Source organism: Garra rufa, unplaced genomic scaffold, assembly GCF_049309525.1.
Source record: "Garra rufa unplaced genomic scaffold, GarRuf1.0 hap1_unplaced_047, whole genome shotgun sequence".
Classification (NCBI taxonomy): Eukaryota; Metazoa; Chordata; class Actinopteri; order Cypriniformes; family Cyprinidae; genus Garra; species Garra rufa.
The window spans coordinates 38,117-57,136 of record NW_027394322.1 but is presented as its reverse complement, the minus strand read 5'-3'; the positions used below and the strand labels follow the sequence as shown (position 1 = coordinate 57,136).

The following is a 19,020-nucleotide window of genomic DNA, read 5'->3' as shown; positions in this document are numbered from 1 at the left end:
AACTAGTAGTAGTACTAGTAAATAGTTTTGTACTACCTTCATGACCAGTGAAATTAAACGTCACTTAGATTTGACGTATTATGATTCTGAAATGGCACTATTGTGTTCACAGCAATTTGTAACTATTTTATGTAAATATTTTTGAGAATTGGTGGCTAATTTGTATGAATTTGTGTGAGTTTGTATTATATATCGTTTTTTCTAAAAAAAAAAAACAAGACAATAATAAGTCATCTAGAAAAATCTTTCTTGATTTAAGAATTTTTAGATATTTTGGCTGGAAACAAGACAAAAAATCTAAGTAAGAAAGCCATTTTTTGCAGTGTACACATGCAGTAGTATGTTTTTAATAGGAATGTATTAACAGGATTAAAAAAAATAAAAATAACCGTCATGGGAAAATTACGTCTCCAGTCCTAGGTGAAAAAGTCCAAGGCGTCTGCTGCCACATTTGCTTCTTACCCCGGTGCGTACTGTCCGCGGTGGTCCGGTTTGACGTGTGGCTGTTGGTGTTGGGGTGCTTGGCTCTGCTGTTGCCCCAGACAGGGGTAGTTGTGTCTGAGATGGCCCAGTGGTGGTGGAGGCGGATAGGGGTTTTGGCAGGGCTGGGGCAGAGATGGGACAACGCCCTGGCGCAGGGGGATTGGGGGGCTCACGCCACACCCTACCCCCCCTGAAGAGGATGCCCCGGCCTGGGGCGAGGGATACTGGGGTCCCGGGGCGCTGTGAACCTCCGTGAAACAACTAGGAGAAAAAAACAAATCACCAGATGATAGGCCAATATGATTTATTTTCATCAAAATAAGCACATCACCAGAACTAATTTGGTGTACCGAGTGGTACAAGCCGTTTCCAGATTCTTACATGTCAGTGCTGTCGTCCTCTTTGCTGATGTATTCCTCCAAGATACTAGTGTCAATGTTTGTTGGCTCCAAAGAGCTGTTAATATCATGACCTTCAAGGGAAATAGAGGGAGAGAGACACAGAAAGGTATAAGAAGAGAGTGAGAGAGGAGGATGAGCATCGTGTTCCTACGCACCGTTTCTACAGTGATAAAATAACAGTTTCACAACAAAGGAAGCAGATGGTTTTATGTGGCTTGCAACACTTCTGATCATTAATAGCCAGATTAATGAAGTTCAAACTAGTGATCACAAATGAGGTCAATGGAATCATAAATGTCTTGGAGGTTAATAGACACAGCACAAATTGTAAAAAAAAACTAAAGTTTTGTATCAAAGTAGCTTTTCTTTCTCCTTCAATCCATACCTCTTTATGCATCTGACCCCCTTCTCCACCTCTTTACCAAATCTCTCCAAATCTCCACCACATGACCCATCGCTGTAATCACTCCATTGCAACACCTGCAATAGGTCACTCTCACCCAGGCTAACAGACCCTGCACACTCAAGCCAAATAAAGCACCTTTTCTCGCATAATCTCTTGCATAATCTTTCTCTTTATGCATTGTATAATATATTTAAAAAAAGGTACACTACAAGTTTTTTTTTATGTTTTTTAAAGAAGTCTCTTCTGCTCACCAAGCCTGCAAGTACAGAAAAAAAAGTACATTTTTGAATTTTTTTACTATTTAAAAATAACTGTTTTCTATTTGAATATATTTTTAAATGTAATCATTACTGCAGTCTTCAGTGTCAGGATTCAGATTTCTTTTCTTTTTTTTGAGGGGGGAAAGACATGATAGAAATGAATACTTTTATTTTGCAAGGATGCTTTAAATTAATCAAAAGTGTTGATAAAAACATTAATAATGTTACAAAAGATTCTATTTCAGATAAATGGTGTTCTTCTGAACTTTCTATTTGTCAAAGAAATATGAAAAAAAATCTACTCAGCTGTTTTCAGCAGAATAATAATGAACGTTTTTTGAGCAGCAATTTAGAATGTTAGAATGATTTCTGAAGGATCATGTGACTGGAATAATGATGCTAAAAATTCAGCTTTGAAATTACAGGAATATATTACCTTTTAAAATATATTCAAACAGAAAACAGTTGTTTTAAATTGTAAAAATATTTCACAATTTTACAGAAGAAATGTCTTTAAAAATATTAAAAATCTTACTGTACAAAAACTTTTGACAGGTAGTGTATGTGCATGTATTGGGTTAAAAAATTACAACAAATATATAATATACATAATTTTCAGCATGTGCCTGGTTGTCTATAAAGTTCAATAGTGCAATAGATTCAACATAAAATACATTTATCTAATTTATAGATATTACTGCAAATTATGAACCCATATGAAAATTATTCACCTTTAAATAAAACATATTTATTATTATTATTATATTTATATATTTTGTATTTTACTTTTTTATTTAATGTATTTTAACATTATTATTGTAAAAAAAGAGTAAAATATTTTAAAATAATAAAAAACTAGTGAAAATACAAATAAAAATGCTATATTATTTTCCTTAGGTGTAAATGTAAAATTTAAAATGCTGTATATTGTGAAATATAAGCAATTAATAATACAAATAACGACATAATAAAAAACAAACATGTTATATAAAAAATAAATAGTAATGCAGAAATAGCAATGCAAATAAATAAATAAAAATTAAGTCTCTTCTGCTCACCAAGCCTGCATTTATTTGATCCAAAGTACAGCAAAAACAGTACAATTGTGAAATATTTTTACTATTTAAAAGAACTGCTTTCTATTTGAATATATTTTAAAATGTAATGTATTCCTGTGATCAAAGCAGTACTCCCGTCTTCAGTGTCACATGATCCTTCAGAAATCATTCTAATATGCTGATTTGCTGTTCAAGAAACATTTATTATTATTATTATCAATATTTAAAACAGTTAAGTACATTTTCAAGATTATTTGATGAATAGAAAAATCCAAAGATCTGCATTTATCAGAAATAACAAGCTTTTGTAACATTATACACTATATACATACACTTTATTTTTTGGTGGGAGATTATAGAAATGAATAATTTTATTTAGCAAGGATGCTTTAAATAGATCAAACGTGACATTTATAATGTTACAAAAGATTTGTATTTCAGATAAATGCTGTTTTTCTGGACTTTCTATTCATCAAAGAAAACTGAAAAAAATCTACTCAGCCGTTTTCAACAAAAAAGTTTGAGTTTTTCGAGCAGCAAATCAGCATATTAGAATGATTTCTGAAGGATCATGAGACTTTGAAATCACAGGAGTAAATTACATTTTTAAATATATTCAAATAGAAATTTAAATAGTAAAAATACTTCAAAATTTGACTTGTTTTTGCTGTACATCGGATCAAATGAATGCATGCTTGTCGAGCAGAAGAGACAAAATCTTACTGTTCAAAAACTTTTGACTGGTAGTGTATTTCTGATAAAAGTTCTGATTTGTCACACTGCACGACTATTTAAATGACAGAAGGGATGATTAAAGAATGAAGAGGTGATTAAAATCTGAAAAATCAGATACACCACACAATATATAGACATATACACTGTTCCTGACACAGTCATATAAATCTTGATACTAAAATGAGGAAGTGGTTTTGTTCCTCTTTTGTAAGTCGCTTTGGATAAAAGGCATAAATGCAGAGGTGGGTAGTAACGAATTACATTTAACGTTACTTCGTTACATTTACTTGAGTAAATTTTTGGGGTAACTAGTACTTTTAGAGTAGCCTATATTTAAAGATAGGTACTTTTACTCTTACTCAAGTACATTTATAGTGAAAAAACTTTACTTTTACTTCGCTACATTTGATGGCGTTCCTGTGTCGTTGGAATTTTCATTTCATGTCTGATAAAACTGCGTTAATACTGCTGTATACAGCTGTTACTATGGAAACCGTAATATTTCAGCGCTCCTAAAGCGCCCCCTCGTGACAGATAATTAATTTTTCATACATTTTTTTCAGCTGTTTATGGTCAAATGATTGCAATCATCGACCCATGTTTTTATGCAGCAAACACAGAGTTGTAAATGTAAAAAGTTAAGGTGCCTTCTAAACATCTAAACAAGTACAGTAATATTTATGTTTCAAATAAATTATATACTCAATTTATCCCTTTTAATGTTATAAAGGATGAAATGCCATAGTGCAACATATTTTGTTTTTGTGTGAAACTGTATCTGAATTTTAAATCATGCCATTTTATGGCTTAATATTCTACGTTACATTGTCCAATCCCATTACTGTTTATTTTAATTTTGCAGATCTTAAAAATGGTTATGAATTGCTTTAAATTAATATTTAAAAATTCTGCAGATACACTAAATGAAATAAATATAATGAAATAAAATTACTTCCTTGATATTTGTTTATATTTGTGTATTAAAAACATTTTTGATTAGACTCCTATCTGATTTTCTATATTAAAAAAAAAGGTCTTTTTTTATTTGGGCTAGTTAAATTAATTTTCGGGCTACCAAAAACTGAAGAGTACCTGCCTGAAGGGCTACCAGAAATTTTGCGAGCCCTGTGTATGTATATGTATATATATATATATATATATACACAATTATAACGTTTTCAAGGAGAGGTGTGCGGAAGCTTTCCAAACAGTTTGAAATTCAGGGTCTTCACTTCATATCAAGAAGTAACTAGTAACTGGCTACTTGAGTACTTTTTTCATCGGATACTTTTTTACTCTTACTCAAGTAACTATTAAGATTGTTACTTTTACTCATACTTGAGTAAATATTTCCATAAGTACTTGTACTTTTACTTGAGTACAGATTTTGGGTACTCTACCCACCTCTGCATAAATGTAATCAGTGCAATCACTGAAGTGCAAGTTTCAACAACAGGTACAGATTTATGAATTACACAAAGAAAGCAAGGCAAGGCAGCAAAGGATGGAGAGAATGAGAAGAATCAGTCCAAGGTCAGGTGGAGGTGTAGTCGGGTATGTAGAGACCCCCATTAAACCCCTCTCTCTCTCTTTTTCTCTCTTTGATAGATTAGGCCACTAACGAAGACGGAATGTGAAGAATTCCAGTGTTAGTGTTGGGAAAACTCTTTGCTCCATCAGCCTCCCACAGCCTAAGAGGGTTCACATCCCACCCCAGTGGATATCCCGACCATTTACAGAAAGCCAACACAATCCTGACTCACAAAATATCCCAAATCCCTTTCCAACAACTTGTCATCGTGACCAATAAACACCCGATCCACCTGTGAAACATCATGATCCACTTATAAGCCAGTGTAAGCCTGTCATCGAATGTTTACACCAGGTATAAACCAAGAGTCAAAGCAACTGTGCCATAAAATCAAAAAATGTATTTTTTTCTGTACAAAACGAGTGATGAAACCAGCAGTGACGTAATGTTTTGGAGGTGCAGCGGTTGGGGTCTCTGCTCGGAAGGTTTTATGAGTGTGCCAGCAGGGCAGAGAGAAACAGAGAGGGATGATTTTACTAAATAAGATCCAGATGTTTCCATCCTCCTGCGTTAAATCTGCCAGACCCGCGCTGATAACGGCTGCGAGATTGACTGACGGGAACGGGAGTGGGGGAGCAGAGGAGGAGACAAAGCGAGAGAGATGTTGTTGGGCAAAAAAACAGAGTTTCGTAAAATGTTTTTTTTTTTTTTTTTTAGTAATTATCATGTTCAGACCACGCTGTATATAAAAAAATGTTGTTTCAACTTAAAATAATTTGTTACCCTGCTGACTTAAAATGTTTAGTTTAGTCAACTTGAAATTTTAAGTTACTTAATGGTAATTTAAGTGACAACTGAAATATTGTAGTTGACAAATTATTTTAAGTTGAAACAACAATTTTTTGTTTTTTTACAGTGCAATTGTGTGTGTTCGCTTATGATCTGTGAAGAGTATTAAACGTGTTGTCACCTGCTACACTGTGAAATAATTGTTTTATTCCATCACACGGAGTTAAATCTGCAAGCTCAAAACCCTTTGTTCCTGTTCAGTGTTGAATATGTGTGAATAAAACTTTTAAACTTTAACGTTAAACCACTTAAACATTTTATTTATTTATTTTTCAAGTTCCAAGTTTTATTTTTCTGGATTCAGTTTTTTTTCTCCCCCAAATTATTTTTTCAATACTCTGTTTTAATGGTTACAGTTTTTTACAGACGCTAGGACACATTTCTCAATACTTAGGTCAATTTTGCAAAACTCTTCCCACAATTCTCCTAACCGACTTTCAGCTTGGCAAAGCAGTTCATTTCACATTCAAAATGCACTACAACTACCAAAACACTTTATTCAGGTCTCAAATAAACTCATTCTTCCAGAACACTAGCAAAGGTTGACAGCCGACAAACACACTTTGTCACCCACAAATCAATGAGCTAAAAAACACTAACAACATGTAGCATTACACAGTGTTTTCTTGTGTAAAACAAGGACACATCTCTGTTTATAATTGCAATATATATTGTTTATAACTGCAATATATGTTACTGGAATGAATCAGACATGATGCAGAATTCGTCAATATTTTATGTTGTTTATTTATTTATTTTTTTCACTAAGTAATTCCAAAATACAAGAATTTGTATACACACCATCCACTGATACAGATACAATAGTAATGCTAATCTACTGCATTTTTAGATTTGAAATATGTTTCAATAAAATATTGCTGTTGAATTTTGCTGTATTATTCAGTTTTGCATTATGTTATTGTTTTGAACATAAGTTTAACAGTTTTGAAAACAGTATGTAAGCATGTGCAAAATGTCCTGTACGTACAAAGGTTTTTGGTAGTTGTTGTGTCTGAGTGAGAAAAGAATTCATGAAATTTGAGAGATGTAGTCACTGAATGCATTTTGTGCCAAAACAATGATAATTGATCCTCAGTTTAGCCCACATAGACTTCTGTTGTGCTCACTGTGTGAAGAGTTTTGCAAAAGTGACCTAAGTATTGAGAAATGTGTCCTAGCATCTGTAAAAAACTGTAAATAAAAAAAAAATATGAATAAAAAAGCATGTTTTTTTAATCAAAAAGCATGATTTTTTAAATTTTTGATTTGAAATTACACAATTTAACAGCAAATTATTAAAAACAGCGACAACAATTTGTTCCTGTTGTTATATATTTGTGAATAATTTCATGTGCTTGTTTTAAAACTTTTAAGCATCACTAAATCAACTCAAAATGTCACAGTTAGGGCCATATGAAATCTGTTTTATTTTTTTCCAAATTCTGTTTTATTTATTTTTTTCCAAGTTCCTTTTTTCCGTTTTATTTTATCCCAATTAATTTTTTCTAGACTCAAATGGTTAAATTTAAAAAATATGAATCAAAAAGCATTGAAATCATGTAAATTACACAATTTAACAGCAAATTCTGTGTATTTCATTCATTTTCTGGATTTCATTAAACTTTAATAATCAAAAGCATATCTAAATTATTAATTTTATACATTTATTATTATTATTTTTTTAAATATTTCATTTATTTATTTATTTTTCAGAAATACTGTGTTGAGTATTTATATTTTTCTGGTAAGTAAATTTTGGTAAATAATTTTTCTCATAAAAGTTGCTTAAAAGATAAGGCTTTAATAAAAATTGTATTATTAGTAGTTGTACTATCATCAAATTAATAATTTATGTGACCCTGGACCACAAAACCAAAGCAGTCTTAAGTAGCACAGGTGTGTTTGTAGTAATAGCTTAAAATACATGGTATGGGTCAAATATATAATTTTTTCTTTTATGGCATAAATAATTAGGATATTAAGTAAAGATCATGTTCCATAAAAATATTTGATTTTTTTTTTCCAGTAAATACATCACAACTTAATTTGTGATTAGTAATATGCATTGCTTAAAAAAAAAAAAAAGTAATTTGGACAACTTTAAGGGCGATTTTCTCAATATTTAGATTTTTTTTGCAACCTCAGATTCTAGATTTTCAAATCAATTTTCAGTCTCAAAAACTGACCCTTATGACTAGTTTTGTTGTCCAGGGTCACAAATTTCTGTCACAATTTCTTCAAGTTAAACCAAACTTTTTATTTTGATGGGTTGCTTTGAAGACCTTTAAGTTTCTGTTTGTATATGATACGATGATTGTTTTTCTCAAAAGAACATGCAGGATTTATATTTAAATAGTATTTTTGTGGTTTAATATTCACAGACATTAGCCTATTTCACATTTTGATTTAAGTGTACTGACCTACTTTTGATTTAGTCATCCAAAATTTGGCAAATTCCATGACAGTCCGTGAAAATTTATTACAGTTTCCACAAAAATATTAACTCATTTCAATATGATAATAATAATAATAAATGTTCCTTCAGCAGTGAATCAGCATATTAGAATGATTTCTGAAGGATCATGTGACACTGAAGAAATTCTGAAAATTCAGCTTTGCATCACAGAAATAAATTACATTTCAATATATATTCAAATAGAAAACATTTTTTTTAATTGTAATATTATTTCATAATATTACTATTTTTACTGTATTTTTTTACATAAATGCAGCCTTAGTGAGCAGAAGAGACTCCAAACTCGTTTGTTACAGTAAATGACAGTTAACACACTGTAACTGGACTTTTTGAAAAAGCTTTAGATCTGTTTCTTGTTTATGATTGGCTACTTAAGTAGGTTTTGCATGGAGAACTGATGATTCTAAACTAAAGCATTCGGCATCACCGAGGGGGCAAACTAAAACCGCTCCCTCGAGAGCTCATTAATCACAGTCAACAATATACCACACATCTCCTCCTCCGTCTCCATTTATATCTCTCTCCCTCTATCTCTCTTTACCTCCCTCTGCACTGTACACATACATGTATGCCCTGTTTCTCCACATCCCTGCATGTGAAACTGATTGTATGTGAGTTCTTATGCGTGTTAATCATTAAGCCCTAATTCACACCAGAGTAAAGTATGATCGAGCGAAGTCCATTACATTATCAAACCGTAAACACTACCCAGAATGCCCTGGCTTCCTTAAAAAGACCAAAACACACATACACCATCACCATGATCAATACAGCATTCATTTGGGTATCCACACAGCTACAGAGGAAAACATTTGCACAATCATTGACCTGATGAGAGAATGGTAAAATCAGACAAAACATAGACAGATGTAGTCACCAGGCTCAAGAGAATCTAAAAATGTTTCTACCGAACATTTTAATGGAGTGTTTATTTCCTGTTTTCATTCTGTTTTTTTTTTATTTAGCTATTTAGTTGTGCATTTTTGCCTTATTTTATATTATTTTTTAAAGATATCTATACAGTTTTCTTTATTTTTACTTTAGTTTTGGTTTTAGTTATTTTAGTTCATCAAGTTAAACTAAATAAAAAAAATATTAGAAAATACTAATAATTTAAAAAATTTGTTTTTTTTTTAACTGATCATGCAGACCAAACCGTAAGCCGTAGAGACTTGAAACTTGGAGGCATGGTAGTACTCAAAGTGTACGATAAAGTGACGATAAACGGAGGTGCAACAAATTGCTCATAACTAATAAACCGTGAGTCACAAACTCAAGTGTTTTATGTCGTTGGAATCCTTGGATTCAATCATGAGGGCAAAATTTACAGGTATTTTGCATTTTTTGAAAAGCCTACAGTACAGACCAAAAGTTTGGACACACCTTGGACACACCTTTGAACCAAAGTTTTCTTTATTTTCATGACTATGAAAATTGTAGATTCACACTGAAGGCATCAAAACTATGAATTAACACATTTGGAATTATATACATAACAAAATGAATATGTCACATTCTAGGTTCTTCAAAGTAGCCACCTTTTGCTTTGATTACTGCTTTGCACACTCTTGGCATTCTCTTGATGAGCTTCAAGAGGTAGTCACCTGAAATGGTTTTCACTTCACAGGTGTGCCCTGTCAGGTTTAATAAGTGGGATTTCTTGCCTCATAAATGGGGTTGGGACCATCAGTTGTGTTGTGCAGAAGTATATATAGTATATATATAGTATATATACACTGTAAAAAAATGAAAGTGAATTTAACGGTAAAAAACTGTAAAAATGCTACGGTAAAAACCTGTGAAATGGTTAACGGTAAGTTCCCCTTCTATATACGGTGAAAAACTGTTTTGGACATTGCATTTAATTTTACGGTAGTATACCGTTTTTGGAAGTGAAAAAGAAACGTAACATTTGCGGTGAATAACCGTAAATTGACATTCCCAGAATTCCCTGTATTTCATTTTTTTATTTGATGTTTTTTTTTTTTTTTGTTGATATAACTTCATCTTAATTTTTTTTCTTGGTGGTTTTGTACATTAGTGTTTTATGTTACATCTAATGTTGTCAAATTAATGTTTTTTGCATTATTTAAGTTTTATATGTGTTACCATGATGGTGTTTAGTGTTTGTGTGAATGACACTGTGCACCTTCTATATATGTTGTCATTTAAAACCTCTGTGCGATGGGCTTTGGTTCATCATGTGATGTTGTCATCACCATCTGCTTTAGGTGGTTATCATTGTATTACAAAGGTACAAAACAGATTTCAGTTCTTCAAAAAGTTGGTACATTACCATTATATGAGTTACGGTTTTTAGTATGAAATTACGGTATTTACCTGTAAATTTAAGTGAAAACCTTAAAATGTAAAACATTGCTACCGTATTTTTTACGGTAAAATTCTGGCAACCACAGCTGCCAGTTTTTTACCGTAAATTTTACGGATTTTTTTTACAGTGTAGAATTAAATATTTTATAGAATTAAATATAATTCCACATGTGTTAATTCATAGTTTTGATGCCTTCAGTGTGAATCTACAATTTTCATAGTCATGAAAATAAAGAAAACTCTTTGAATGAGAAGGTGTGTCCAAACTTTTGGTCTGTACTGTACTTTTCCTAGGTTTTTCACCTGATCGGAACCAAACCAGTGCTGAAAGATTCTCTGGAAAGTTGAACTTTCGACTCACTGTCGCAAAGGGATACCAAAACATTTGAAGGGGGCAGGGCCACTTTTAGTAAAATGCCTATAACTCCTGAACGGAATGAGATATCGCTGCCGAACTCAGAACACTTATGTAAGAGCTCAATCTGAGGTCACAGGGAAAAAAAAAATCACAGAACTTGGCCACTTGTTCGTGATATAAGGGGGGGAAAAAACATAAAAAAGGCTATGACCAGGGTGCGATTTGCGGGGGGGGGGATAAAACGTCCCGCAAAGCCACTCCTACATCCCGATCTAAATCGAATTATTTATGATACGCGCTTTAAAGTCGTCTGAATCAAATGATTATAATGCGCGTTGTTAACAGATTACACTAACAGTTAAGTCAACTTCTGCCTATGGAGAGAGAAAAAAAAAGTTTTCAAAAGCATCCATCCCCTCTGCTTTGTTCACAAATCGTACCATGGTCATAACTGTGCAACCATTTGTCATATCAACATGAAAATTGGTTGGCACAGCCTTGGTCCAAAGTGCAACAAGTGTCTACAAGGACATTTGTGTATATCATAAAACCATGGCCGCCATTGGTCGTTGAAATTTTAAGCACCTGTTAGACAAGGTTAACGGAGGCCGATTAGAACGAAACTCGTTGGGCCTGTTTGACTTACAGCCCCAAAGGTCTGAGAGAAATTTGACAGAAATCAGCCACTGGGGGGTGATATTGCATTTTTCAAGAGTGTAAACCATTGTAAATTGCGCAGTTTTTCACAAATAGGCACAATATTCATATTATACTACAGAACTCCTCATTCCGGACAACTTTGCCTCTAGAACCACTGCTGTTGATCAAATTGTTTGTTAAATGATTGAGAAGATGTAAAAAAAAATAGTCCTAGGTTTTGTACAATTCTCTGGACTCTCTAGACCAATAATTAAAAAAATGGTTGAAATTTACGCTTTGGGAAGCTATAATGGGGTTGTTTAGAAAAGAGGCCTGCCCAAATTTTCGCAAAATCCTATAAAGTCTAAAGGAAAACTCAAAACATCATGAAACCTGCTGAGCACATGCAACAGGTGATTCTAAACAAGCATGCAACGTTTTAAGGGGATCGGACCAACTGCCGTACAATTCTCTGGACTATCTAGGCCAGTATTTGTCAAAAAATAAATTGTTGAAATTTACCTTTAGGGAAGGTTTAATGGGGTCATTTAGAAAAGAAGCCTGTACAAGTTTTCTCAAAATCCTATAAAGTCTAAAGGAAAACTCAAAACTTCATAAAAACCTACTGAGCACATACAACAGGTGATTCTAAACAAGCATGCAAAGTTTTAAGGGGATTGGACCAACTGCTGTACAATTCTCTGGACTCTCTAGGCCAGTAATTATCCAATTTTTTTTTTATTTTATTTACCCTTTGGAAAGCTTTAATGGGGTAATTTGAAAAAGAGGCCTTCCCAAATTTTCCCAAAATCCTATAAAGTCCAAAGGAAAACTCAAAACTTAACGAAAGCTGCTGAGCACATGCGACAGGTGATTCTAAACAAGCATGCACAGTTTTAAGGGGATCGGACCACAGCTGGCGCTATAACAGTCATAAACATTTAAAAATATCATATTTCTATATTAGAAATTACCTGGATTTGCCAAAAATGCTTTTTTAATTATTGATTTAGGTGGATACAGCCTTGCTAAATAATATGTAAATATAGCTTGCAGCTATATTTTTTAGTAGCTTTTTTAAGGTTTTAGTTTTGGTAAACTATAATAACCCTGATTTCAACTGTTCAACATCAGTTTGTAGGCCAAAGGCCAGCATGATGCTAACGTGGTTGCTCTCGAGTCGCTAAGGTGTTATGAGTGTTTTTAACACTGCTATGCTGTTGCTAGGGTGCCTGCTTAACCCAAAAGACACCACCCCCAAGTCTCTATGATTTTAAATGTTTTGGGTTCCTCCTTTAATGTATCTTTCACTGCATTTGCAAGTCAAATCACTTTGAAAAGTAACAGCAGAATCATATTAACCATCATGCATGCTATTAGTGCAAATAATTCTGGATGGGTTACATGCTAAAGCATAACAATTAATGTTAGGAGTTTGTTTATCTAGCAAACACCACTAATAATCTTGTCCATATGAATACATAATACACTTACATTGGTTTCCATGTGTTCACACAGAAATGCATACATTCATTTACTACCATGCAAAAACATACAAACTGAACAAATGCAATGTAATGAATGTAATCATCAATAAGAAAAGGAAATGAAAAGGGAGAAAGAAAGACAGTACCTGCTCGAAGCCACAGCATTTTGTTTTAGGATGGACACAACCTACAAAACTGAAGATGTGTGTATATGACCCAGTACGTCTCTCATATCCTTCCAAACAACATACACCTTTTCGTCTCGGACGTCAGTTGGCGGGTCCAAGGTAACGTGAATGTGTCTATGTGTGTGTGTTGTAATGCAGGATTAGGTCTCAGTCATGAGACAGAGCTGTACCAGGCCACCACACACAGTTCTAGTCGCCCACCAGCACTGAACGCACCGGCCCGACCTGAGCAGCTTACCTACCCTCCACAAACATTAGAGAAGGAACGATAGAGCGCTAAAGAGAAACAAAGGCCTTCCAACTGTCAGCAGAGGAAGCAAACATGTAAAAGTCGGTAACAATGAGGAATTCATGGTATGACACATTTTCAGAGGGGTGTAATATAGTAGCAGTTCCACACGCTTCAACACTGCCAATATCGAGGGCCAATTTTAACCCCAGTGCCCCAGAGTAATCCCTACTAACATGCCAAGTCACTAGCCAGATTATCTGGTGTGGTTTAATCAGCCAGTTTAAATGTCATATTTTCCCAAAATGAAAACATCTGCATATGTTACTAGTGCTGTTTTAAAGTAGTTCACTTCCAGAATGAAAATTTCCTGATAAATTACTCAACCCCATGTCATTCAAGATGTCTTCATGTCATGTCTTTCTTTCTTCAGTCGCAAAAAAATTATGTTTTTTTTTTTTGAGGAAAACATTCCAGGATTTTTCACCATTTATGAACTTCAATGGGAGCCGATGGATTGAAGGTCTAAATTGCAGTTTCAATGCAGCTTCAAAGGGCTCTACACAAGCTGTGGAAGAAGGGTCTTGTCTAGCAAAACGATCGATCATTTTCTAAGGAAAATACAAATTTATACTTTTTAAACACAAATGCTTTCACTTCATGCATTACGTAATCACGTTGGTAAAAATCACACACGGTTAGTTCTTCGTCTACTTCAGATCAAAAAGTTAGGGTAGGGCGAAAAACTTATTGACATTGTTGCTTTACCTTTTTTTGGAAAGAGCGTTTGAGTTTATTTGCACACTCGGTTTATAAACACTGTGACCTTTCCAAGGTGACTACGTGATGCGTGTAGTCGAGCTAGTGCAAGACGAACATTTGTGGTTAAAAAGTATATACATTTATATTTTTCTTAGAAAATGTCTGATTGTTTAGCTAGATAAGACCCTTCTTCCTTGAGTCGGATCGTGTAGAGCCCTTTGAAGTTGCATTGAAAGTGCAATTTGGACCTTCGACCCATTGGTCACCATTGAAGTCCACTATATGGAAAAAAAAATCCTGGAATTTCTTTCCGACTGAAGAAAGATCTTGGAATCCCTTGTACATCTTGGAATTACCAGGAAACTTTCATTCTGGAAGTGAACGTCTCCTTTAAGCGACTGAATCTTCAGTGCCATAGAAAAAGAAATACGATTTTAACCAGTCTGAATCAAAACGTGAGAAAATTAATGAAAAAGTAATGAAATTGGAGAACTGCATGCAAAAACAAAAACACAATCAGTGCAGTCTGATTCACAAACAAGTGTTTCTTTAAAAGAATAATTTGAAAATGATTCACATACTCAGGAGTTATGCCAGGTTTACACTGCACGACTTGAAGTCGTTGGATCAAGATATAAACTCACAATTCAGATTTTTTTTTTCACAGAATTGTGTGATATAAACTCAGAATTGTGAGATGAAAACTTGCAATTGCAAGTCAGAATTTGCAAGACAAAAACTCAATTCTGAAAAGTCAGCCTTTTTGTCTCACAAAAGCAAGTTTGTATTTTCTCGCAAGTTCAGAATTGTGAGTTTATAACTTACAATTCAGATTTTTTTAATGCAATTCTGACTCCTCAGAATTGTGATATAAAGTCCAGTTTTGAGGGGAACAAAGACTGATATGTTCTCAGAATTGTGAGTTTATATCTCACAATTCTGACTTAACTCGCAATTGCGTGTTATAAAGTCAAAATTGAGAGATATAAACTCGCAATTCTTCGAAAAAAAAGTCAGAATTGTTTATAGAGAGTTTATATCTCACCATTCTGACTTTATAACTTGCAATTGCGAGTTAATATCACAATTCTGAGAAAAAAAAGACAAATTTGCCAGTTTATATCTCAAAATTCTGACTTAACTCGCAATAGGTTGCTTTCAGTCACGTGGTTCTGATGACGCGCGAAATGCAGCTGGAGGGCAGTAAGTTATTTTTCTCCATAGGAATCACTAGCAGAAACTCAAAATACCTATGTTTTAAGTTGTTTATGGAAATTGGTCAAACCTAGAAATTTCATTTCTTATCGTGTATGAATATATACTGTTCATATGGAGGAAAACTCAAGAAATTGACTGAAAAACGCAGATAAAAGTGGCTTGTAAACCTGCGTCTGCAGTCAGGAGGAGAGACGGATAATGCTTGTGTGTGCAAATGGTTAATAAAAGCTGTAATAATATTAAAATACAAACAAATATATAAATAGTTACAAGGTGAGACAGTGAGAATTCGCTAAATACCACACATAGACACGATGTAAATAAGACTTTATATTTGAGATTGATTACAACGGAACCTTTTGAAATTGTCATAAATTAAAGTGAGTGACAGCCTTTTTGTGACTATGGAAGAAATATTTGCTGGATTTACGTGCTGCTAACAGGACCAACAGCCAAAAACCTTGTAGTTTCAGGAGTGACATATATCCTGCATCCTTTATATAAATGTGGGAATCACTTTCGAAATTGTTTGCAATCAGGCTTACTTACCTTATATTTACAGTCTCGATGTTAGGCAACTATTTCAATTTATTTAAAAAAAAAATCGTCTTCATGACATAACGATCACATCCAACATATGTTGTGATTTTCTGTACCTTTCTCTTGTGTTGTGGTAGCGTCCAAACCAATACAGTACAGACTTTCTTCCGTCTCATCAGTTCCGCTTTTTTAGTCAGGCACGTAAAGCAAAACTTTTATTTTAAATTCTGAACTGATTACAGCGCAGAAAGCGAGCAAATATCGCTTTCATATAGTCACTAAAAAGTTGTCACTCACTTCAATTTATTGCAATATCCATTAAGCTATCGAAACTACAAATATACATTGTGTACATGTGTCGTTTAGCATTAAGTAAATTCTCACTGCCTCACACTGTATCTATTTATACTTTTCTTCATTAAAGGTTGTATCAGCGATTTCTAGCCTGAAACATAATCACCAATCAGCGTCAGGGGTTTGGTGTTGTGGACTTTCCTACTGGTGCAGGGATGTGAGGGAGGCAGAGCGAAAGTCCACAACACCAAACCCCTGATGCTGATTGGTTGGAACACTGTTTGTTTATCTGTGGAAAGGTTGGTAGTGCCGATTGTTTTTTTGGCATATCTCGGACCCTAGGCTGACCAGAGAGACGCGTTTTTTTCACAGACAATTTATGGGGCAGGCAGCGAGCGGATCGTGATGAAAGGTCAGCTGAATTTGACACTTTATGTTTTAGGCTAGAAATCGCTGATACAACCTTTAATATCTTAACATATTATTGTCTTTTCTTAACCATTTGCACACAAAATAATTATCCGGCTCTCCTCCTGGCCGCAGACGGAGGTTTTCAAGCCACTTTTTTCTGCGATTTTCAGTCAATTTCTTGCCGTTCCCCCGTTACCAACCGCAGATTTTCATGCAATGATATAAACTCTGTTTGGTTTCTCGGTTTGGCCGATGATGAGCGCCTATAAACAATGCAAAACATAGGTATTTTAAATTTCTGCTATTGATTCCTATGGAGTAAAATTCCTTCCTGCCCTCCATCTGCATTTCGCGCCACAGCAGTGACGTCATGTGAAAACAACCTATTGCGAGTTCATATCACACAATTCTGGCTTCATTTCTCAGAATTGCAAGTTTATAACTCACAATTCTAGATAATTGTGAGTTATAACTCGCAATTCTGACTTTATAACTTGCAATTGCAAGTTTATATCACAATTCTGAGAAAAAAAAGACAAATTTGCGAGTTTATATCTCAAAATTCTGACTTAAAAACTCGCAATTGCGGGTTTATATCACACAATTCTGGCTTCATTTCTCCGAACTGCGAGTTTGTATCATGCAATTATGAGAGCTTGTATCATGCAGTAACTAAAAAAAGTCAGTATTGCGAGATTTGCAATCACCTTTTTTTATTTTTTAATCAGTGAAGGAAACAGGCTTCCATATATAATTGTACATAAATAACACTAAAATAACACCGCACACAAATCACTTGAGTTCCAATAAAAGGAAAGACGTGGGAAACGGATCAGAGTCACCTGAAATGTGAAAAGTGTGTAATTTTTGGTTTGTTGTAATTGAACTGGCATGCGAACGTTACAGGCTTGGCTACTCAAACACAATGCATTCCAGTGACAGCAATACACTGCTACATGAGAGAGACCACGCGCAACGGCCAAACTATTCCTACTCCATCAAACATCAGCACCAAGGAACCATCTGTACCTGCACACAAGAGTGATCCATGATTTACTGGCATCAGGCTAAATGTGACCTAACCTGCATGAATCCTCTCACAAAAATCACCAAGTGCAGTAGCCTGTTTAGGCACCATGCAAACTACGTAATATGGGGGAGGCTCTATGATAAGCCCATTTACTGTAAATATAAAAACTGATATAATTTCCCAAATAATTTTATCTGTTTTTCAGAGGAATAAAAACTCCTGTAAAGTAAAGCTGGTGGTGTAAAGATGAGTTTCGGTGTTATGGAGCTCATAGATGGGTTGAGGTCCAAAACATCAACTCCTACACTGGTGTTTCGACCAATCAGCTCTTAAAACACAGTGTACTGTGTTTGCAAAAACCCATATGTGTGTGTTTCTGCTTGTGCATGCTGGCATGCGTGTGTGTGTGTTTGTATGACCTGTGCCCTGCCCTTATCTCACCCCACCCACAGCATGCATGAGTGTGTGTGTGTGTGTGCATCCATCTGTGTGCGCGTCTAAGTCTGTTATCTCTCTTCCTCGCCCTGTCTGCTCACTGTCACACTAATGGAGTCGGAATGAGGCAGCGATAGTGAAAAAGAGACACGAGAGAGAAAGAAACATTACTCGCACCTCATTCTGATTTTTTTAATAGTCTTGTAGGTATGCCAGGAATGATGCGGTGCATTAGAGACCCTCTATAAGCAGCTTACACTCAATCGGGCTAAAACTTTTTGAGCACTCTTATGTCACAGGGGGTTTGGGTGCTAGTTATCTTTAGGTAAATATCTGAAAAATATCCACTATGCGCCTCTCAGAACCGAAGAAACAGAAGCCAGTAACCACTTCTCAGAATTCCTTTCAACACCCTCAATTGTCAAGCCTTCCTTGCGAATAAAGAAAACACAGAAGCCGTTTAAAAGGGGTGTTTGTTTATTCTAAGAATGTGGGTTCATTCCTCTCCGATGTATTCGCCAGATTGAGACAAGTGAGGTGTCACAATTTATTACTAATAATTGATTTTCATAATATTTTTTTTACTGCTGTTTTTGCTTTCATAATTTTCATTTTATTTAAATTTTATTTAAAGTATATGTTTTTGCTATTTTTATTAGTTTAAAAAAAAAACATTTATATACACTACCAGGCAAAAAATTTTGAACAGTAAAATTGTTTATGCTTTTATATAAGTCTCTTCTGCTCACCAAGCTTGCATTTATTTTTAAACTACAGCAAAAGCATTAATATTGTGAAAATGTTTTACCATTTAAAAAACTGCTTTGTATTTGAATATATTATAAAATGTAATTTATTCTTGTAATTTCAAAACTGAATTTGTAGCATCATTACTCCAG

General features: G+C 34.3%; 1 protein-coding gene across 1 annotated transcript in view; it reads right to left on the bottom strand.

Moving 5' to 3' along the window:
- The window catches only part of LOC141315897 (myelin regulatory factor-like), a 30,505-nt gene extending 21,719 nt beyond the window's left edge, over positions 1-8,786 (bottom strand). The window contains exons 1-7 of the mRNA XM_073832737.1: positions 8,741-8,786; positions 5,290-5,486; positions 5,107-5,166; positions 1,270-1,364; positions 1,040-1,044; positions 865-955; positions 463-744 (exon numbers count right to left, since the gene is read on the bottom strand). Coding sequence (XP_073688838.1) covers positions 463-744; positions 865-955; positions 1,040-1,044; positions 1,270-1,364; positions 5,107-5,166; positions 5,290-5,486; positions 8,741-8,786 — 776 coding nt within the window. The remainder of the gene's footprint in view (positions 1-462; positions 745-864; positions 956-1,039; positions 1,045-1,269; positions 1,365-5,106; positions 5,167-5,289; positions 5,487-8,740) is intronic.
- Positions 8,787-19,020: the final 10,234 nt, after the last annotated feature.